The sequence below is a fragment of the Micromonas pusilla genome, assembly GCF_000151265.4.
Source record: "Micromonas pusilla CCMP1545 genomic scaffold MICPUCscaffold_4, whole genome shotgun sequence".
Classification (NCBI taxonomy): domain Eukaryota; kingdom Viridiplantae; phylum Chlorophyta; class Mamiellophyceae; order Mamiellales; family Mamiellaceae; genus Micromonas; species Micromonas pusilla.
The window spans coordinates 1,542,159-1,562,922 of NW_003315885.1; the positions used below are offsets into that span (position 1 = coordinate 1,542,159).

The window sequence follows — 20,764 nt, forward strand, 5'->3', positions numbered from 1 at the left end:
TCGGCGCCGGGCCGATCACGTTGCGATCGAATCGAGGGAAAATGTCTTTCGCCTTCCCTCGCCGCTCGTCCCCGGCGTTGTTCACGAGCCGACGCACGAGCGCTTGGACGCGCTCCCGGAGCTCGACGACGGCGTCGCACGCCGGCCGCGGCGCGTGCAACCGAATCTGTCCGTCCAACACGAGCATGTCGTCGTATCCGTCCCCTCCCGTCTCGTACCTCAGACTCCCGTCCGGGCCGCCGCCGTTCTCGACTTTCAGATCGCCGCCGGCGAGGACCATCATCGCCAGCGGCGGCACCGGCGTGCTGTCGCGCGTGTACACCTTGCTCGTCTTGACGCGCTCGTGGAACGCGACGTAACACGACCGCCACGCGTTTCCGTCGAGCTTCGAGTTGACCGAGCTCGGGTGGACGCTCGCGGCGTCGGGCTCTGACGCGTCGCGGTCCGCGGGGCGGACGTGGAGCTTCACCGCGGACGCGGACGCGGCGCCCTTCTTCGTCGGCGGCGCGTGAAGGTACGCGAGCTGCGGGTAGAGACCGGCGCAGAGGAGGCCGGCGAGGAGGCCGGCCGGGACGAAGTGCTCCCCGCCGCCGCCGCCGCCGCCGTCCGCGGCTTGCGCCGTGGACGTCTGCCCGAGCACGAGCCGGACGCCGTCGGTGCCGTCGTACTTCCTTCCGACGTACTCCGCGTGGTTCGCGCGGATCCCTCTCGGGACGATGCCGAGCGTGCTCAAGTTCTCGAGCAGCTGCCTCTTGCTGTTCGCGACTTGCTGCAGCGTCTTGATCGACAAGAACCGATCGCGCGCGAACGAGAACCGCGACTCGCCCGCGATGGCGTCGAACTCGTTGTACGCCTGCAGCGCGCCGAGAACGTCCGACTGCGGGCCTTCCCCAAACTTCCGCTTGCTCTCGTCCGCGGCTTCGCGCGCCTCCGCGGGCATCATGAACGGCGACCGGCTGCCGAGCAGCGACGCGAGCGTGATCGCCTCGTCCGCGAGACCGAGCGCGCAGCCGTACACGACGAGCTTCCCGAGTCGCGCGTCCGTGGGGAGCTGCGCGAGGAGTCTTCCGAGCGGCGTGAGCGATTCGCACGCGCCCGCGGTGAGCGCGCCGATGCAGCGGAGGTCCTCCACGGCGTTGTGCACGGCGACCTTCTCGGGGGGCTCCGGGAGACGCGAGCACACCGCCTCGGCGTCGCCCTCGAGGTTCAGCGCTTTCACGCGCATGACGAGTTGCTGAAGACCGACTCTGCGGACTTCCGGGTCCGTGTACCGCGCCAGCGGCGCGTCGGACGTGAACAGATGGAACGCGATGCCCGGGCGGACGCGCCCGGCGCGGCCGCGGCGCTGCTTCGCCGCCGCGTGGGAGACCATCACGTCGTCCAGCGAGCTCATCAGACGCTCCGCGTCGTATCGCTCCTCCTTCACGCGTCCGGTGTCGATGACGCACGTCACGTCGTCGATCGTGATGGACGTCTCCGCGACGTTCGTGGACAGGACAACCTTGCACACGCCCGGCGGCGGACGCAAGAAGACCTTGCGCTGGTCGTCGGGAGGGAGGCTGCCGTGCAGAGGCAGGATCCAGTCGGGGTCGAGGACGAACCGTCCGCGTCGCGCGTCCGCGCCGCCGCCGCCGCCGTGCAGGCGCCTCGCGAGCATCCCCAGCGCCTCCTTCACCGCGTCGATCTCCTTGGTGCCGGGTAAGAACACGAGGATCGCGGCGCCGTCCATCCCGCGGTCGTTATCCGCCATCCCCTTATCCCATCGGTCATCGCGCGCGTTAGGAAGCTTGGCCAACGCGTGGTCCACGTCGCCCTCCGCGTCCACGACGAACCACCTCACGAGCTCGGAGATGAGCTGCACGTTCACGACGTTCTCGTCGAGCTGCGCGAGCGCGCGGCACGCCGCTCGCGCGCGATGCTGATTACGGCTCGACCGCGTCAGTCTCTGCAGCCACTCGCCCTCGCTCGGCGGGCGGTTGCTCTCGTCCTTCGACGCCGCCTTCCCCGCTCTGCGTTGATGCTCGCGCGACCCGTGGCACCACTCCGCCTGGCGATCGACCCAGTGGTTCGTCACCGAGAGCGCGTCTTCGAGGTGCAGCGTCGCGACCGGGTACGCGCGGCCGGGGAAAGACACGCGCGGGGCGTCGTCGAAGTATTTCGCGAGGACGTCGCCGTCCATCGTGGCGGACATCAGGCCGAGCTTCACCGTCGTCGTCGCGGACGCGGCGGACGCGGCGGCGGCTTTGAGGGACTTCGGGACGGGTTTCAGAGACCCCAGAGAAGGCGCGCGCTCCGGGGCGTCGTCGTCGTCGCCGTCGCTCTTCTCCGCTTTCTCCTCAAAAGACCCGCCGCCCTCGCGCCGCTCGTTCGCGCGCCTCCCGAGCATCTCCTTGAGCGCCATGAGAAGGAAATCGCCCTCCACCGTGCGCTCGTGCACCTCGTCCACGAGCACGTGCGTCACGCCGTGAAGCCCCGGGTCTCGCTCCAACCGCCGCAGCAACACCCCCGTCGTGCAAAACAGCAGCCGCGTGTTATCGCACGTCTTGCTCTCGCCGCGGATCGCGTACCCGACCGCGCCGACGCCGACGCGCGGCTCTCCGCGCTCGCTCGCGACGCGCTCGGCGACGCCGATGGCGGAGATCCTCCGCGGTTGCGTGCAGACGATGTTCACCGGCGTGCCCGTCTCCGCGGCGTGCTCCAACAGGTACTGCGCCACCTGCGTCGTCTTCCCGCTCCCGGTCTCGCCCTCCACGATCGTCACCGGGTTGTTCTTGAACGCGTCTATGAGCGCGTCTCTGTGGCGGTACACCGGGAGGCTCATCCGCGTCCGCGCGTGCGGGCCGCCGCCGGGCACCGTCGGCGGCGCGCACATTCGAAGGTTATGCCCGCCGCCGCCGCCGTCCATCAGCGCCGCGTTCTCCGCCGCGCGCTTCTCTAAGTACGCGAGGTCCGGCGCGGAGGACGAGAGATGGACGTCGGACTCTTGAAGCAGTCCGGGGGGCAGCGGCGCGTCCACCGCGGTTTGCATGGCGCGCACGGCTTTGGAGGAGACGACGCATCGTCGAAGCGGCGGTCGGTACGGCGACCCGTCCGCGCTCGCGCCCGCGACCGGCTTCGGCTTGCTCGGCTGCGACGACGACGGGCTCTTCGGCGGCTTGGGTTGCTTCCCGAGCTTTCCCGTGGTCTGGTTCGGCCGCCACACGTCGTCGTGCTTGCGCTTGCGACTGGTGTCGTCGCGCATTCGTCCGGGGCCGTCGTCGTCGTCGTACGCGTCGTGCTGCCACATCCCGCCGCCGCCGCCGCCGCCGCCGCCGCCGCCTCTGGATGGCTTCGGGCCCCAGTACCCGTCGCCGCGCGCGCCGCCCGCGAGCGCGCCGTAGCCCGTGATCGGCGCGCGTCCGCCGCCGCCGCCGACGCCTCCCGCGCCGCCGCCGCCGCCGCCGGATCCTCCGTGCCAAGACGGCTGAGATCCGCCGAGGAGCGGGTTCGCGCTGCTCGCGATCTTCTCGAGCTGGCTCGCGTATCGCGGCGCGGCGGGAGGTTGCCCGCTGCCGCCCGCGGAGACGGGGCGACCTTTGGAGAAGAACGACATCGCGGCAGTGCTGCGAGCCGCGCGCGTCGTCGATTGGCGGCGAATTTTATCGTGATGAGTGGTGCCCTTTTTTCCGCGACCCGGGCCGGGCTGCTGGGACAGCGACAGACGACGAGATCTGAGAGGCGACGCGCGTTGTGTCGTCACACGTCATGCGCGCGCGCACGAACAGCGGCGGGCGCGCGACGGAAGTCAACGGCGCGGCGGACGTCATGTCCGCGGCCGCGATCCACCCTCGGTCGCGGTTCGGCGTCGGCGGCTCGCAGAGCTCGCGGAGGTACCAGCGATTCATCTCCGAGGACGAGGTTTCGTTTCGCGCGAGCGAGGATGCGAAGACGACGCGCTGCGCGATCGGCGCGTTCGTCCTCGCGTGCTTCTTCCTCGCGCTCGGCCTGTGGCTCATCGTCACCGCGGACTACGGCGAGACGGAGCACAAACAGCTGGACGAGTACAACGCCGGTGCGTCCCCGCGCGTTCGCGCAGGAGACGCGCGCTCGCGCGTTCGCGTCTCTCTCGTCGTCGCGTCGTCGTTCAAATTCGTTCGCGAACTCGGCACCCGCAGTCCTCTGCCGCCGCGCGAGCGCTCAATTCGCCCGTTCCCCATCACCGCCCCCTCCCCTCTCTATATCAGCCGTCGACGCGTGGACGCGCACGCACGCGGCGGCGTTCAACTCCACGTCGTTCGTCGTCCACTTCGGCGAACCGCACGTCGTGAACGCGACGTTACGCGACGCGGAGGAGCGCTCCATCGCGCATTCGGAATCGCGCGCCGCGCGCTACGCGCCCGCGTACTTCGTCGCGGACAACGCGCTCGAATCGGCCATCATCCCGTCCTGGATCGCGGACGGGACGCTCCCCGAAGCCGCGCGGACGATCCCCGCGGACGGAGGAACCGAGCACGTGACGTACGACGCGTCGAACGCGACGAAGGAGCTGATGGTCGCCGTCGACGTCGTCGTCGTCGCGACGCGAGCGGATGGCGCCGCGGACCGGATCGAGCTGGGCGAACACGCGGTGCTGACGTCGCGGACGTTCCCCGCGGGGAGCTGGAAGCCGTGTAAGTATCAGATGAAAGGGCACTACGCCGCGGGGTCGTGCACGACGTACGACGCGCTGAAGGAGGTGTGCGTGAAGCTGCGGCGGGCCGGCGACGTCGGCGGCGGGAACGGCGGGAACGGCGGCGAAGGCGAAGGCGCGACGGCGCCGTCGGGCCCGTGGGTGCTCGACGAGACCTACGGCGGGCACGGGTGCGACCCGCGGCACGGCTGGAGACCGACGACGACGTCGCGCGTGCGCGCGCCGAACGACGGCTCCGCGCCGTCGTTGGCGGCGGTGCGCGCGGCGCGGCCGACGCGTGCGACGATTCGGTCGTCGCGGGACCCGCACGTGATCGCGATGGCGATGACGAACGGGACGATGTTCTTCGCGGAGAGAGAGGCGGAGATGAACGTCGCCGCGATCGTGTGCTTGATGATCGGCGTCGTGTGCTTGGTCCCCGCGTGCGTGTTGGGCGGGTGGACGGCGCGGCGCGTCGCGAGGGAGCGGCTGCGCGCGGGCGCGCCGTTGTGGGGGGATCCCGCGGGAGGCGGGTCGGGGTCCGGGTCCGGGTCCGGCTCGCGCGGGGGGAAGCAGAGGGTGTACGAGATGGTGTAGGCAGGCGTCTTTTCGTGGAGCGCGCGCGTTAGGCGGAGTGATTCGGTGTGTTTTCGCGCGGAAGTAGTCTGCGGTTCCTTCGTCGCGGCGTCCGTTCGCGCGGTCCAGGCAGGACCCGATGGAAAAAGTCAACACCGCTGCCCCGCCGAAAACCAGAAACAGAAAGCGTCGACTCGACCTCGCCACTCCGCCGCCGCGCGATGGGCCGCGAGGCGAAGTCGAAGCTGCCGGCGAGCGCGCTCGACGCGCTCGCGGAGGTGGAGAGGGTCGCGCGCGCGCTGTACGACGGACCGGCGCGGTGTGCGCTCGTGCACGAGTCAGGGGAGCTCAGGTGCGCGGTCCTCGATCGATGCCGCCCACCCCGACGATCGACGCCAGCGTCCATCGCTCCCGTCTCTCCCATCTCACGCGTCCTCGTCCCCGTCCTAGTAGGTACGTCTCCGAGACCGGCCCCACCATCGACGCGGCGGCGCTCGATAACCTATGTGTGCTCCGCCGCGCGTCGACGAAGATGGGACGCGCGTTGGACGGCGGCGTCTCCGTCCCCGCGACGCACGTGAGGGGGGAGGCAACGTTGACGTCGGCGTTCGACGTCGGCGGCGCGCACGTCTTTGTCGTGCTCGCGGACGTGCAGCGCGCCGTCGCGGAGTCGTTCGACGGGAAGGAAGCGGAGCGGCGGATGCGCGGGGTGCTGGAGGGTCTCGTCGTCGCGTTGAAGGCGTGAAGCGGCGGCGTCCTTACACGTAGACTACTAGGAACGCGGCCGGCGACGCGGCAAATTAGCAAAATCTAGGCTATCGATGGCTAAAGTCTTACCCGCGGCGTCGACGGGCCATGGCTTCCATATTGCAGTGCGCGCTGCAGTGGCCGCCGTGACAGTCCATCATTATGTACGGCGCCTTTTGGTGGCACTCAGGACACGGCACCAACTCGCATTTTTTAGACCCGCAGAACGAATCCGGACAATACGAAAATCCTTCTTCTCGAACCCACCCGTACGCCGACTTCCGGTGCTCTCGGTGAAAGCACTGTGCCCAACAAGCGCCGTATCCGTCGCATCCGTTCAGACCTTTCGCCGCCTGCGCCTTCTTTTTCTTCTCCTCCTCTGCCGCCTCCGCCAACTTCTTCTGCTCCTCCTTCATCTTCTTCTTTCTTTCCGCTCGAGCGTCCGCGTCCGCGTAGTACCTTTCTTCGTCGCCCTCGTCCGCAATTCCCACGTCTATCAAGAACTGCCACACGTCCCGCGGCATCATCGTCACGACGCGCGGGCACTCGCTTCGATGCGAAGGCCTCCCGCTGAGGTCGCGGTACCAGTGTCTAAGTTGACACTCCTTACTGCAATATCTGACGCCGCGGCATAGCTTGCATCCGAGCTCACAGTAACGCTTAGAGCAGACCGCGCACGAGCGAAAGAAATCGAGACGATTCGCCGCCGTGTCGCTGCGGTACCCGAGGTGATCTTGCCACACGCGCGCGACTTTGTACATGTCCTTCGCGAGGCGGAGATTCCTCGGGAGTCCGTGCTTCCCGAATTCAAAGCAATGCGCGATTTGCTCGAAACAGCATCGCGGCCGGTACGGATTCGGTTCGTCAACGGCTCGGTGCCTGGCTTGCTCTGGAGCGTGTCCGATAAAAGTGTTGAGGTCCTCAGAGCTCAACTCAAGCCCGGACCGCTCGCAAACTTCCCTTATAAACTTCTTTCTTCTATTTATCAAAGATTTGTGCCCATTGACAGCAGCGTCCAAGATTTTCTTGCTTCTTTTCTCATCGTAGAGGTCTGAGCCGGCGAAAAGATCCCGGTCCAAATTGTTATCAGACTTTGAATTAGTCCCAGACGTTACCGAGGGTTCCACAGCACGAAACGCTCTCATTAGCCAATACTCGCCCGCAGCAACGTCCATGGGCGCCCATCCGTAGTCGCGTGGGTCCGGTTGCGGAAACCCAGGCGGAACAGTGAACCCTGAAACGAGGTCCGCGAGTCCCGTGAGGTACGCATGCGCGACGTTTACCATCGCTTCGATGCTGCCGTTCTCCGCGAGCTTGAGATCGAGATCGAAGCGCTTCTTCGCATCAGGCGCCGTCCCGCGACCATGCGCATAACAGCACACGAGTTCTCTCATCGCGAGTAACGCCGAATAATCACTAGAACGCTGAAATTCGGCGTTGTCGAGCGACGCGCACTGCACGGTGTCGTCTTCGTCCTCAAAAACTCTCATATGCATAGCCGCTGCTTTCGAAAACCATTCGAACGACTTCTTCTGGTATTCGACTCCTTCCTGTTCGTAACGCTTTAACTCCGCGTGTTGCACGGTCAGGAGTTGGTGAAGTCTCGTCATCCGTCCAACGTACTCGGTGAGAATCTCCGCCGTGTTCGAGTCGTTCGCTCGCGTGGACACCCCTTCAGATTCACTCGCGCGGTACACTCGCGGTAAGGCGAAGCCCAGCGCCCGGAGTAAGTTGCTGATGCGCTCCGCACTCGTGTGGAAGCCCCCCGGCCAGACCTTGCCGCGGTGGTCCACCAAGACCGTAGCTCCTTCGGCGTCCTTGTTGCCTGCGTTCACGAGGGCATCAACGTGGGCTTTAACCCGTGGATCGTCCATGAATTCCACTTGCTCCCGCGAGAGAGAGATTGCGGTGCGTTCCTCTGGCGTCCGTCCGAATCTATCGATCAGCATGGCCATCACCTGGGCTTGGCTGTCGTCCGTCGCTTGAGCACTGGTTATTTGCTGCTCGCGCTCCGGTCCACCAGACATCCCCATGAAATACTGCGCCGGTGTATGTCCGGCTTCCGCGGCTTTCCCTATGAGCTGCCGCGCCTTCCCCGTATCCGCCCCTTCGACTAGACCTTTGTCGATCATCATGCCAAGGTTATACTGCGCCTTGGCGTCGCCCAACTCTGCGGCTTTCTCGTAGAAGTGCACCGCCGATGCTATGAATTCCGTTTTATCTGCCGAGCTGGCACCCTCATCACCCTCAAACAAATCTACGTAAATCCCGGCGATAGCGGTCATAGACTTTACATACCCCGCGTCGGCGGCGCGACGGTACCACCCCATCGCAATATATTCCCGTCCCGGGTCAGTGAACTCTTCGCCAATTTGAGGGCGGCAGCTGCCGGTGTCATCACGGAGCGCGAGCGAGCCGAGCGCGTGCATCGCGGCGGCGCTGCCCTTCGCGGCGGCGAACTCGAAGCAACGGACCGCACTCGCGTTGTCGCCTCTTCCCATCTCCAATTTTCCCAGCTCGACGATGGCGCCGAGGTGTCCGAACGATTGCGCAGCTTGGAACAAGTCTACAGCATGGTCGAAGTGTTTTTTCGAGAGTGTTTCGTCGCCGTCGGCAAATCGCGCTTCGCTGTCGCGGTTCAACCGCGTGGCGACTATATACAACGCTTCCACGTCCTTAGCCCGGCCTTTCGCCGCGGCCTTCACGAGCGCCTTGACGCGTGCGTCGTCTACAATTCCAGATAGAGAAGTTCCAGATTGAGCGGCAGCCACGACGTCATCGAGATCGCCGACGGACTCCTCTTTCTTTTTCGTCTTCTTCTTGCCTTTCGGCATCGCGGGCGGCGAGATCCGCTCGCGAGGCTCACCTCGCGAGCCCCGCGCGGCGGCGGCAGACCGCGCGACTGTCCTAGACGGGCGAACCGAGCGGCGAGAACCCCGCGCGACTCTGCTCGCGCGCGAACCCGGGTGCGCAAACCCGGGTGCGTGCGCGCCCGCGAATGGCATACAAATTTTTCGCGGGAAAAGAAAATTTCAGCCAGTGGCGTCCTCGCCGCGGCGTCGAAGAGTCACGTCATATCATAATACCATCGTATGTACAAGAACGCGTCGCCCTCTATCTACGTTTCTCTTTCCTCACCTCGTCAACGCGTCGATCATCGCCCTGACCTCCTCCCTCTCCTCCGGCGCGACGCCGTCGTCCTCCGCGGCGGCGATCTCTTCCAGCGTCGCCGCCACCGTGGACAGATGCGTCGCCATCTGTTGGGCGCTCACGTCCGGCACCTTCCCGCGCACGAGCGCCTTCACGCGCTCCTCCGCGACGCGCATGCGCAGCCGGCTCGCGAAGAACGTCCTCGCCTGCGACCACGGCACGATCTCGCGGATGGCTCGCTTGTGAAGCATCACCCCGGGGGTGTCGTGCAACGCCGCGAAGTGCGTCGCGAGCTGCTTAAACGTCGGCATGAGCTCCTTCTCGAGCTTCTTCTCCGCGGTCTTCCCGTCCTCGCCGTGGAATTTCGAGCCGTCCTGCATCGCCGGGCACGTCCGCCGCATCGCCTTCACGAGATCCTCTCTGCGGAATTTGATATCCACGACGCCCTCGGGCTCGAGGACGCCGCCCTTGCTCTCGTCGCTGGCGTAAAACTCCATCTTCTCCGGGTTGATGGACGAGTCGATCACCACCCACGCGCCGCCTCTCAGCTCGCCGCCGTGCGGGATGTACACAAAGATCGGCTGGTCGTACTCGCGAAGCGCGTCGACGATGTACGCGCCGTACTTTAGGATCTCGCCGTACATGTCGCGCAGGCCGCCCGCGAAGCCGCGCCAGTTGGCGAAGATGATCAGAGGCAAGCCCTCGCGGTTCATGTCGCCGATGGCCTGCGCCGTCTTAAACGCGGAATCCGGGAACCACACTTGCCCGGCTTGCGTCTCCTCCGCGATCTGCGCGCCCTCGAACGCGGGGTCCGCGGGGACGGTCTTCGTGCTCGCGCGCGTCTCGACCGCGACGGCGCCGACGGCGAGCCCGCCGAGGCGCGCGCGGCCGGTGACCACGGACCGCCCCCAATCCGTCATCACCTCCATGAACGACCCGCGGTCGAAAAAGTGATGCAGCATCTCGCGCGGGTCATGCGGCGTCGCGCCGGGGACGAACCCGATCGACCGATGGATCGTGTCGAACCCGCCGTCGGAGCTCGCAATCGCGGCGGCGGGAGACAGGAACGGCAGCGGCGCGCCCTTGCGCTTCGGGACGTAGGATAACCACCGAAGAATCGACGAGACGCCGCGGACGTCGTCCGTCACGACGAGGTGCGACACGCCGTTGGCGCCCATCACTCTCGGGCCGCCGATCTGCGCGTTGGACGCGTACACCTCCCTCCCGAGCACCTTGTTCAGCGCGCTCGCGCCCGTGAGAATCAGCGGCGCCTCCGCGTGCTGAATCACGCGCTGGCACAGACGGCTGCAGTACGCGCCGATGCCGACGGAGCGACCGGTGACGTACGCCATCGTCACGGTGGCTTTGGGTCGTTCCATACAAAGCGACGTCGGGGTGGAGTTGAAAGGCGTCAGGTGGAGTTGAAAGGCGTCGATGGCGGGGATTGAAAGCGAGGGGTGGGCGGAGAGACGCGCGGGACAAAGTCCTTAAGGATCGGCGAGCACCACGCGAACGCGGTCGTATGGGGACCAGTGTATAGAACGCGCCTTTGTACGCCCTGGACGTCGCCGACGCGATCTCGCCCGAGCCCTGTAAACACTCCACGCCCTGGCCGCCGCACACGTCCGTGAGCGCAAAACGCACCTCTCCGGTGGTCTCGTCCACGACGCGGTCGCAGAGGACGCGGCCGCCGGTGCCGAGCATCTCGTAGTCGTCCTCGCTGAGGTAGAGGTACTTGAACCCGCGCGACGGCTTGTGCGGGTCGTGCCACGCGACGCGAAACGCCGCCTTGACGGCTTCGTCGAGACCGATCCTCGCGCCGCTGTTCGCGCTGATGTACACGCACGGAAGCCCTTCTGTGACGGATAATTCGAACGCGGCGCGGTACACCGCGTCTTCTTTCGGGGATAACGACCCGGACATGTGCGTTATGTCGTTCGCGACGAGGATGATCTCTCGGCCCTCCGGGTACTCCGCGGTGAGCAGTCGGACGCGCCAGCACACCATGCCGACGTCGTTCATCCCGGGCGCGCGCTCGACCTCGATCAAGGTGCCGGCGGGACCGCCGTGCGCGAGCCCGCCGGGGGCGTCGAGGACGAGCTCGACGACCCTGCCGAGGCCTTGGTTCGCGCGCTCCGCGAGCACGTTGGCGAAAATCTCCGGGAAGTCGTACGCGTACGTGCTGTTGAGGTTTTGGCAAATCATGCGCTTGCGCTGAATCTTGTCCAGCAGAGGGTACTCCTTCATCCGCGGCGGAATGGAGACGGACGCGCTGCTCGGGTCCCCGTGCGTCGTCGACGTCATCTTGAACTTGAGCCCGGACGTGTTCAGCGCGACGACGTCCGCGGCGCCGCCGACGCGCACCTCCACGCACGACACCTTCAGCCGTCGCAAGTCTTCGAACGTCGTGTTTATGAACGACGCGATGGCCGCCTCCACGCGCGGCAAGTCCTCGAGCGTGGTGCCGACCATGTTGATGTAGACGTGGTTCCACGCCGTGCCGTGCTGCCCGACCGCGAGCTCTAACGACCCCAACACGTCCGCGAGGATGGAGTCGTCGTGGACGGAGGACGCGTTCGCGCCGAGAGAGGAGAGGTCGATGTCGAACGAGCCGCTCGGCGTTCGCTTGTGCGACGACAGCGGCGCTTCGATCCCCGCGAGCAACAACTCTTTGTGGTACACGCTCGCGCGCAGAAACACCCTGCGATCGCGCTGCGGCAGCTTCGCGCCGCGCCTGGACTGCGGGACCGCTTCCTCCGCGAGGAAGACGCCGATGACGTACTCGGACGCGTTGACGAAATTCGCCGCGCGCGCGCGCCCGTGCGTCCGCGACGACAACATCCCGACGCACTCCACCTGAAAGTTGCACAACCGCTCCACCTCCATCTGCGCGGCGACGTGCGGCCAGAACCCTCTCGCGACGGACATCTCCTTAAACTCGCCCTCCGGCGCGAGCGGCGACGAGCTCGTCATCGACGGCGAGGACACGAGCCCGCTGGGGTGCCGCACCGGCGCGGGGGGGCCGCCGCCGGGGACGTTGCGCGAGAAGGAAAAGTGCTGCGGCGCCGCGCCCGCGCATAGGAGCGTCACCGCGACTCTGGACGTCTCTTGGGACAGCGCGCCGGCGAGGTGCTGCCCGGTCACGAACGCGGCCGCGGCGTCGCGGACTTCCCGCTCCTCCCTGCCGTGCAGACGCGGGTACGCGATCACGAACGAGAGCTCCTCGGGTTTTTCCGCGGACGCCTCCGGGAGCGCGGCGACGGCGTGCCCCAACGACGGCGCGAAGAGCACCATGTTCCGGCCGTTCCTCAGGCGCACGCACGTCACGCCGGGCTCCGCGTCGAACGTCTTCGGGCCCGCGTCTGGGATCGTCGAGAGGTCGATCCCAGACGCGTTGAACAGCGTTTCGATCGCGGCGAATTTTTCCGTCTCCGACGGCGCCTCGAACAGCGTGTTCCACGTGAACGCGTCGCCGCCGTCCATCCCGGCTTCGGCGCCGACGTCGTACGCTTTCATCTTCTGGCCCTCCTCCGCGAGGTCCGCGTAGCTGTTGAACCGCGCGAGCGTGTTCGTGCCGTCGAGGAACAGCGTCCCGACGCTGCGGCGCTTCGGGCGACCGTCGTTCGCGGCGGCGTCATTTCGCACCGGCGTGTTCGCGCCGCCGTCTTGCGACGACACGTCCGACATGTTCGCGAGGTCGCCCTCGCTGCCGCCGTACAGCGACCCCGCGCTCGCGAGCCCGAAATCACTCAGGGAGTCGTCCCTGTTGTGACCCGCCGCGAGGTTCATCTTCGACGCGCTGAGTTCGATCGCTTTCATGCGCTCGCGTCGCGATTTCCGCGACTCGTCTTGCTTCCGAACGATGATCTCCCTGGCGCGGTAGGACACCTCCTTGTACCCGGCGTGCGACGCGGACTCGAGCTTCATCAGCCTCCTGACCGCGTCGTGGCACGGCGCGATGTCCGTCATGTCGTGCGCGCTGACTTCGTCCAAAATTTTGAGCACCAGCCCGCTGCGACGCGCGAGCCGCGAGTGCGCGTGCGCGTACTGCACCACAGCCGCGGCGTCGCCCTTGTACCTCGACCGGAGCAACATCACCGCGTCTTCGAACGACGCGCTGCACGCGAACGGCTCCTCCGCGTCGAGGTACGTCTCGAGATACCGCGTCAACACTCTGACGCGGTTCATGTGCAGACCGCCTTCGAACTGGTCCACGAACGCGCGCAGCGGGAGAAAGTCCGGGCCGTGCTCGTCGATGAGCGCCTTGACGCGCGCGACGGCGACGGAGACGACGTCGGTGCACTCGTCCAAACTCGCGCGGCGGCCGTCGTCGTCTTTCGACCCGACCGCCGCGCGCATCAGGTTCTCGATCGCGGCGAGCTCGTCCAGCGCCGCTTTTGACGCGCGCGACGACACCGCTTGCTTCGTCTCGGAGAAGTCGTCCACCGCGAGCTTCATCGTGCCGAGCACTTCGAGCAGCGGCGTGACCGGGTCTTTCGTCTTGTTGAAATCGTACCCGGCGAGGAGCTGCACGACGCCCGTCGCGTTGACGTTGAAGCGCACGAGCGCGCTGTCGTCCCCGAGCGCGCCGGTGAGCTTTCGACCGGGGATGACCGTGAACTCGCCGCTGAACGGCTGGGACACTTTCACCGCGCTCGGGTCCTCGACCGCGACGGCGCAGAGCTCGTCGCCCGTCTCCAACGCCGACCCGGGCTGCACCTTGTGGGCGACGACGCCGGTGCTCGTCGCCATGAGCGGCATGACCGTCTTCATGACTTCGATCTCGCAGTACGCGACGCCCTCGACGGCGCGGCCGCCGTCTGGGACGAGGTACCGAAGCAGCTTCCCCGTCCCCGGGGCGCACATCTTCGTCGGGTCGAAGTCGTCCGGGAAGAAGCACGGATGCCCGTCCACGTGAATCTTCAACCCCACCTTGGTTTTCTCGTAGTTCACCGTGTGCGCCTTCCCGCCGAGCAAAACCTTCAGCCCGCCGTCTTGAAGGACCAAAACCTCAGCCTCGCACACTGTCTGGTCGTTCACCTCGATGTAAAACAGCGTGTGCGATCCCATCGTGACCTTCAGGTTGTACTTGACGTCCTCGTAAATCAGCTCGAACGCGTGCTCGCTGAGGTTCGTCATCCACGCCTCCGGGGGCACGCCGCGCGTCAGCGCGTCGATGACCCGCTGCTCGAGCTCCTGATGCCGGCTCGTCGCGCGCATGACCGCGCCGCACACGACGACGAGATGATCGTGCAGCATCTCCTTCGGCTTATCCGCGGCGGCGATGAGGCCGTCGAGCCACGCCGTCGTGTGCGCGTCGCCGCGGAAGTCGTCCTTCTCGAGCAACGCGCCGAGGTACTTGACGTTGGTGTGAATCTCGCCTCGGATGGACAGCTCCGAGAGCGCCTGCACGAGCAACGTCGTCGCCTCGTCGCGCGTCGGCTTATGCGCGAAGATGTGCCCGAACTGCGAGTCCGCGAACTGGTGCACGCCGCCGGTGAGGCCGACGCTGAAGTTGCCAGTCACACCCGGGAGCGAGCGGAAGTGCAACGCGTGAATCGCGCCCGACGTCGGCTTGAACCCGACGTCGGGGTCCTCTGCGGTGACCCTTCCCGCGATGCAGTGACCCATCGGCGGGTTCTGCCGCGCGGTGTCGAAGTCGATCGCGGAGACGCCCATGACGTCTTTCTCGCCGTAGAACCGTCGCACGTGCGGCATCTTGTTCAGAGGGATGCCCATCGCGATTTGGAGCTGCGTCGCCGGAAGGTTGACGCCCGTGATGGTCTCCGTCACCGGGTGCTCCACCTGGAGGCGCGGGTTCACCTCCAAGAACGAATACACGCCCGTGGTGATGTTGTACAGGTACTCCACGGTCCCGACGCCGCTGTACTTGACCTTCTTCGCGAGCCTCACGGCGCCGCTTTCGAGCTCTTCGCACGTCTCGCGCGGCGCGACGGTGACGGGGCCTTCCTCGATGATCTTCTGGTGCCGTCGCTGCACGCTGCAGTCGCGGCCGTACAGCGAGATCGCGTTCCCGTGCTTATCCGCGACGACCTGGACCTCGAGATGACGCGAGTTCGTGGAGAGCTGCTGGATGAAGATCGGCGACCCCGGGACCTCGGCCTGGACTTGCACGAACCCGGTCCTGAGCTCGTCCATGTTGGACACCATGCGGATGCCCTTCCCGCCGCCGCCCTCCGACGCCTTCACCATGAGCGGGAAACCGATCTTCATCGCGCTCGCCTCCGCTTCCTCCACCGTCGCGAGCGTCGCCTCGAGCAAAATATCCTCCGGGATCGTGATGTCCGGCACCGTCAGCCCGGACCCGCTCCAAGGGATCACGTTGACGTCGCACGACTGCGCGAGAAGGTTGGCGCAAATCTTATCGCCCACCGCGTCCATGCTCTCCGCGCTGGGCCCCAAAAACGCGATGTCGTGGTACGCCAGCGCCGCGGGCAGCTTCGGGTTCTCGCTCGCGTGGCCCCACCCGGGCCACACCGCGTCCGCTTCGCATCGCCGCGCGACCTTCACGATCAGATCCACGTTCGCGTAGTTGTTGCGGTTGGATCCGCTCTCGACGGTGACGAACTCGTCCGCGAGACGGATGTACTCCGCGTTGGCTTTCAGGTCGTCCTCCGTGGCCATGCACACGATGTGCAAGATGTCGTGCGTTCGGAACGTCTCGTACTCCCACAGCCGCAGGGAGCGGATCGCTTTCACCGCGCCGAGGCCGTTGTTCGCGATTAGGATCTTACGAATCAGCCGCGTGCCGCCGCGGCTGAGGACGTAGTTCTCGAACTGTATCGACGAAACGTCCGACACTGCGGCGGGGGAGGGGGAGGGAGCGCGAGGAGGGGGGGCGTCAGGGTCTTAATCGCGGGGTCGCGGCCGGGGCCGGGGCCGGGGCGGGCGGGGATCGACGGCGACGAGGGAAGACGGCGCGGGGAGCGCGATCGTCGCGCGCGCGACGCGTTTCGTTCGCCGCCGCGAGGACGACGACCGGACGCCGCGCGCGCGACGACGGACGCGGTCGCCGCGCGCGGCGACGGCGACGCCGCCGAGGACGCGTCCGCGGGCGTCGATCGCGGCGCGAGGCCCTTCCGCGAGGACGCGGACGCGTCGACGAGCGAGCGAGCGTCGAACGACGGTTGACGCCCGCGCGCGCGCGATCCCTCGTTCGCGCGACGAGCGCGCGAGACGCGCGGCGCGAGGACGAGAGGGCGGCTGGTGCTCACTCACTCTTCGCGATGCCCGCGCGCGTTCCCTTCGATGCGTCTGTCGCCGCGCGCTTGAGCGTCGCGTGTGGACGGCGCGCGTGTTATGCAAAACCCGCGCGCGCCCTTCGGCGCCGTAACGCGCCGAGGTTCGTTATGACGAGGAGGCGGGCGGGCGACGGCGATGCGACCGCTCCTCTCCCTTTCGTCGCCGCAGCGAGAGGTGCCGTGTCGCTGATTATCGGACGGATGAGGCCGAGCCGAGGCGGGCTGGCGAAGTCCAACTCGACACCGGGTGAATTTTATTTTTGAAAGAAAAAGCCCGAAAGCAATACGCGATCAACCGTCGGGGTGAACGCGCCGACGTCGCCGATCAAAAACCAAACGCCCGCGCGCGTCGGTGACACATCGGTGACACTGCCGCGCAAACAACGAGAAAAAGCGACTCTCTGCAACCTTCGATCACACTCTTCACCGCCCCGCCATCTGACGTCGTACGCGCGATGCCTGGGAAATACGCCATCGGCGCGCTCCTCGGAGCGGGCGCCGCCGTCGTCGTGAACGACATGATGCCCGGTGCGTCGCGTCGATCCGATTCCGATCGCGTCCGCGCGGCGCGTTCTTCTTTCCGTCTCTTCCTTCATTCATCGCGTCTTCCCGTGATCACGACGCATTTCAGCGATCCACGAAGCGTCGCTCAACTCCCCCGTCCCTCCCCCGTCCCCAACACGACAGACGCGCTCCCGCGCCTCGGGCTCAGCACGCCGAAGAACATCAACCTCCAGTACTTCGACATCATGGGCCCCACGGAGCGCATCCGCTACGCGCTCCTTCTCGGCAAAGTTCCGTTCAACGACGAGCGCGTCAAGTTTTCCGATTGGCCCAGCGTGAAGCCCACGACGCCGTACGGTCAGATGCCCGTGCTCACCGTGGACGGGCAACGGTTCACGCAGAGCGGCGCGATCTTGAACTGGGCGGGGACGATCACGGGGTTGACCCCGCGCGACCCGATCAAGGCGATGCGCGTGAACGAGGCGTGCGAGCTCGACAACGACTTGCGAGGGAAGATCCGGCCGAGCATCTACGTCGGCATGGACAAGTCGCTGGGCGACCGGGAGAAGAAGCGGAAGGTGAAGGAGATGCGCGAGGAGATCGCGAAGACGCACATCCCGTTCTACCTCGGGCACTTCGAGAAGATGCTCGAAGACAGCGAGTACCTGTGCGGCGACAAGGTCACCGTCGCGGACTGCCAAGTCTTGAGCACGCTGCGTTGGCTCGGCGGCGGCGGGCTCGATCACATTCCGCCCACGTGCGTCGAAGCGTTCCCGAAGCTGTGCGCGCTGAAGAAGAAGATGGAGGCGATGCCGGAGATCGCGGAATACCTCGAGAAGACGAAGAAGTGAGTATCGACGATCTCGACGCGATAGAGCCAGCGAGCGAGCGAGCGAGCGAGCGAGGAGGAGGAGGAGGATCGCTACGCGACGCGGCGACTCGCGATGTGCACACCGTACCAAATCGAAGGACACGCGTCTTCCTTTTTCGCTACTGTACGCTACTAGTCTAGCTTAGCTATCTCCTCCTCGTCGTCAGTCCAGCAGCGGGACGACGCGTTCTCTCTCCTCCTTCCGCTCGCCTGGACGCCATCGGTACGCGTACGTCTTCCCGCCGCCCGCGCCCGTCTCCCGCGTCGCCTTGTCCGCCGCCGCCGCCGCCTCCCCCGCCGGTCGAACGCGCACCTTCACCGTGACGCACTTAGACAACGCCCACGCGACGAGAAGCGCGATCGCCGCGGACGTCCACGTCCACGACCGGAATATCCACGCGAACGCCGCGCGATACCAACGCAGCGGCGCGGCGATCGCGTCCGTCCACGACCCTCTCGCGAACCGCCGCCGCCACTTCCCAGGCCCGGCGCGCCAAAACGCGGCGACGACGCGCGACTCCTCAGGGAACAGGTCGCGCGCGAGCTTCCCCCACCGACGCTTCCGCCACGCGTCGCGCGCGCCCGACTCCTCGAGCGCGGCCGCGACGCGATTCGTCCACGTCGACCACGCCATCTTCGCGTCGCGAATCGTCGCGTCGCTCGCGGCGGCGATCGCTCGGCGGATTCGCGCGATCCGCGACCGGAGCCCGACGCGCGGGCGCGCGTCGCCGTCGTCTCGCCGCGCGAGCGCGGGGGCGTCGGCGTCGACGATCAGCGGGGGGAGGTCCGCGCGGGGGGACGCGTCGTCGTCGTTGGCTTCGGCTTCGGCTTCGGCGGCGTCGCGGACGTCGTCGTGGACGTCGTCCCGGAGGAGGTCGTCGTCGCTCTCCGTCTCGCGCGGGAGACGACGACGCGCCCCTCCTCCCGCGCCTCGAACCGTCGTCGTCGAATCGCGCGCGTCGTCCTCGCCTCCTCCGCGCGCCGCGGTCTCCGTCGCTTCGACGGCGCGGAAGGAGGACGCGATCGCGAGGACGGCGACGAGAACGCACGCCGCGCGGAGGCGGCGGCGGCGTGCCATCGCGCGCGTCTCCCGCTGTGACGAACCTTCTGTCCGAACAGCTCGGGTTGGTGTCACCGATGAAAGCGTTGCGCGAACCGATCCTTTCACAAATCGGGCGATGAAAATATAATTTCCCGATGAACCTGACCGACCAGCTGGCACTTCAGGTTCAGATTCGCCGCGGCATCGCATCGTCATCATGCGTCAGACAAATCTTGGGATCGACGCGTCCCGCTCCCAGTCGTGCGCCGCGCCGCGCTAGGCTCGCGACAGGATGACGTCCGCGGAGGAGACGGAACCGTGGGAGACCGCGAAGGAGATCGAGGCGCGGCTCTCCCCTCCCGAGTCCGACCCCGAGGGCGTCTTCGGCGGCGGCGCGGTCGTCGAGTGCGTCGCGCGATGCGGGGTCTTAGTGATGCCAGAAGAGATCGTCGTGGGACTGAATCTGACGCGCGACGTCGCTCGAAGGAGCGAGAGCGACGACGTGAGAAGACGCGAGGGGTCCGAGAGCTTGGAGTTCTCCCCCGTCGCCGCGAAGCTTCTGCGCGACTACCTCACCGAGTGCGCGGAGATCGTCAGCGCGGTCGTCGCGTGCGCGTACCGAGGGCAGGACGGAAAGATGCGGACGGGTAAGTTTCTGCGCGGATTCCCGCCCGAGGCTGCCGCGAAGGCGAGCGCGTGGAGGAAGGAGAACCTCCCCGCGTCGTACCTCGCGGTGGACGTGGAGGAGCTCGAGGCGAAGCGCGAGGCGATCGCGCGGAAGAAGCGCGAGCACGCGGAGAAGAAGAAGCGCGCGGAGCGCGACGCGGGGGCGAATCTCGATCGCGCGGGGGGAGCGAAAGCGAACGCGCGCGGCGCCGACGCGCGCCATCGCGACGGCGGAAAACGCGGCGGCGGCGACGCGCCCGCGCCCGCGAGCGAGGAGGCCAATCGCGCGAGGCGTCCTCCGCCCGACGTCGCGCCGCCCGCGCCCGCGCCCGCGCCGGTCGTGCTCGTCCCCGCGGGTCCGCCGTCGACGCCGGCGTGGGGCGCGGCGGCGGCGGCGGCGGCGGCGACGGGCGCGGCCGCGACCGCCGCCTCGGGAGACGGAGACGGAGGAGGAAGAGGAGGAGACGAAGGGGGCGCGAAACCCGCGGCGCCGAGCCTGGCGGACATCTTGAGAGAAGAAGAAGAGGCGTCGCGCGCGCAGCGCCACCGCGGCGGCGGCGGCGGCGCGGCGTCGGCGTCGGCGTCGAAGCGTCCGACGCCGGGCGTCATCCGGCTTCCGAAGGCGACGGGCGGATGGGCGGACCTCGTCCGCGGCGGGACGGAGTCCGGGTCCGGCGGCGGCGATCTCGGACGCGACGAGAAGACGTGGGAGGTGGTCGAGGGCGCCGGGAGACCGCCGCCGCCGAAGATTCCGAAGATTTCCCCCGCGCAGCTCGCCGCCAACGCGCGCCTGTCGAAGATCGATCAGTTCGGGAAGATCCGATGCTTGGTGTGCACGAAGACGTTCAAGGCGTACGGTCCGCTGGAGCAGCACCTCGCGGCGAATCATTTCGGGTTAAACTCGAACGAGGCGAAGGCGATCGAAGCGGGGTTACTCGCCGCCGGCGTGCGCGTCCCGGGCGACGGGAGCGAGAAGACGAAGACGGAGCGGCACATCACGCCGGTTAACCTCGGGGAGATTCTGCGAGCGCCGAAAGAGAACGAGACCGCGACGTCGATCGCGAACTCGCTGTCGGCGTACATCCGGCAGGCGGCGCCGTCGAAAAAGGAGCGACGCGAGAAGCAAGCCGCGGAGGCGGAGCGCGGCGGCAGAATCAAGACGGGCGGCGTGATGATGAGGAATCCGAACCAGGTGAGACTGCTTCCCATACGACCCCGTTCGCGTGGTGCACGCCGATCCTTGAGGACTTTTCCCGTCGTCACTCTTCACCCGCGCTTCCCTTTCAACGTTTGACCGG

General features: G+C 66.9%; 6 protein-coding genes across 6 annotated transcripts; 3 read left to right on the forward strand and 3 right to left on the reverse strand.

The window, feature by feature from the left end:
• Nucleotides 1–81: 81 nt before the first annotated feature.
• MICPUCDRAFT_39554 (uncharacterized protein) lies at nt 82–3,592 on the reverse strand (the record flags this gene model as incomplete). The annotated part of the gene is made up of 2 exons (XM_003058268.1): nt 82–166; nt 219–3,592. The coding sequence occupies 2 exons, from the start codon at nt 3,590–3,592 to the stop codon at nt 82–84; spliced, it is 3,459 nt and encodes a 1,152-aa protein (XP_003058314.1).
• A 152-nt stretch (nt 3,593–3,744) lies between these two features.
• On the forward strand, nt 3,745–5,245 carry MICPUCDRAFT_57666 (uncharacterized protein; the record flags this gene model as incomplete). The annotated part of the gene is made up of 2 exons (XM_003057887.1): nt 3,745–4,051; nt 4,155–5,245. 2 exons carry the CDS (start codon nt 3,745–3,747, stop codon nt 5,243–5,245), a joined length of 1,398 nt encoding a protein of 465 aa, XP_003057933.1.
• Nucleotides 5,246–5,594: 349 nt separating this feature from the next.
• Nucleotides 5,595–5,969, forward strand: MICPUCDRAFT_57667 (uncharacterized protein; the record flags this gene model as incomplete). Its single annotated transcript, XM_003057888.1, has 1 exon — nt 5,595–5,969. The coding sequence occupies one exon, from the start codon at nt 5,595–5,597 to the stop codon at nt 5,967–5,969; it is 375 nt and encodes a 124-aa protein (XP_003057934.1).
• An 88-nt stretch (nt 5,970–6,057) lies between these two features.
• MICPUCDRAFT_57668 (uncharacterized protein) lies at nt 6,058–8,805 on the reverse strand (the record flags this gene model as incomplete). The annotated part of the gene is made up of 1 exon (XM_003058269.1): nt 6,058–8,805. The coding sequence occupies one exon, from the start codon at nt 8,803–8,805 to the stop codon at nt 6,058–6,060; it is 2,748 nt and encodes a 915-aa protein (XP_003058315.1).
• A 300-nt stretch (nt 8,806–9,105) lies between these two features.
• On the reverse strand, nt 9,106–15,913 carry MICPUCDRAFT_16401 (acetyl-coa carboxylase; the record flags this gene model as incomplete). The annotated part of the gene is made up of 4 exons (XM_003058270.1): nt 9,106–10,484; nt 10,636–11,746; nt 11,891–12,058; nt 12,290–15,913. Coding segments are annotated over 4 exons (6,282 nt in total), but the record flags the coding sequence as incomplete, so codon positions are not given.
• A 904-nt stretch (nt 15,914–16,817) lies between these two features.
• MICPUCDRAFT_26627 (uncharacterized protein) lies at nt 16,818–17,931 on the forward strand. Its single transcript, XM_003057889.1, has 2 exons — nt 16,818–16,911; nt 17,071–17,931. The coding sequence occupies exons 1-2, from the start codon at nt 16,839–16,841 to the stop codon at nt 17,736–17,738; spliced, it is 741 nt and encodes a 246-aa protein (XP_003057935.1). The 5' UTR covers nt 16,818–16,838; the 3' UTR covers nt 17,739–17,931.
• Nucleotides 17,932–20,764: the final 2,833 nt, after the last annotated feature.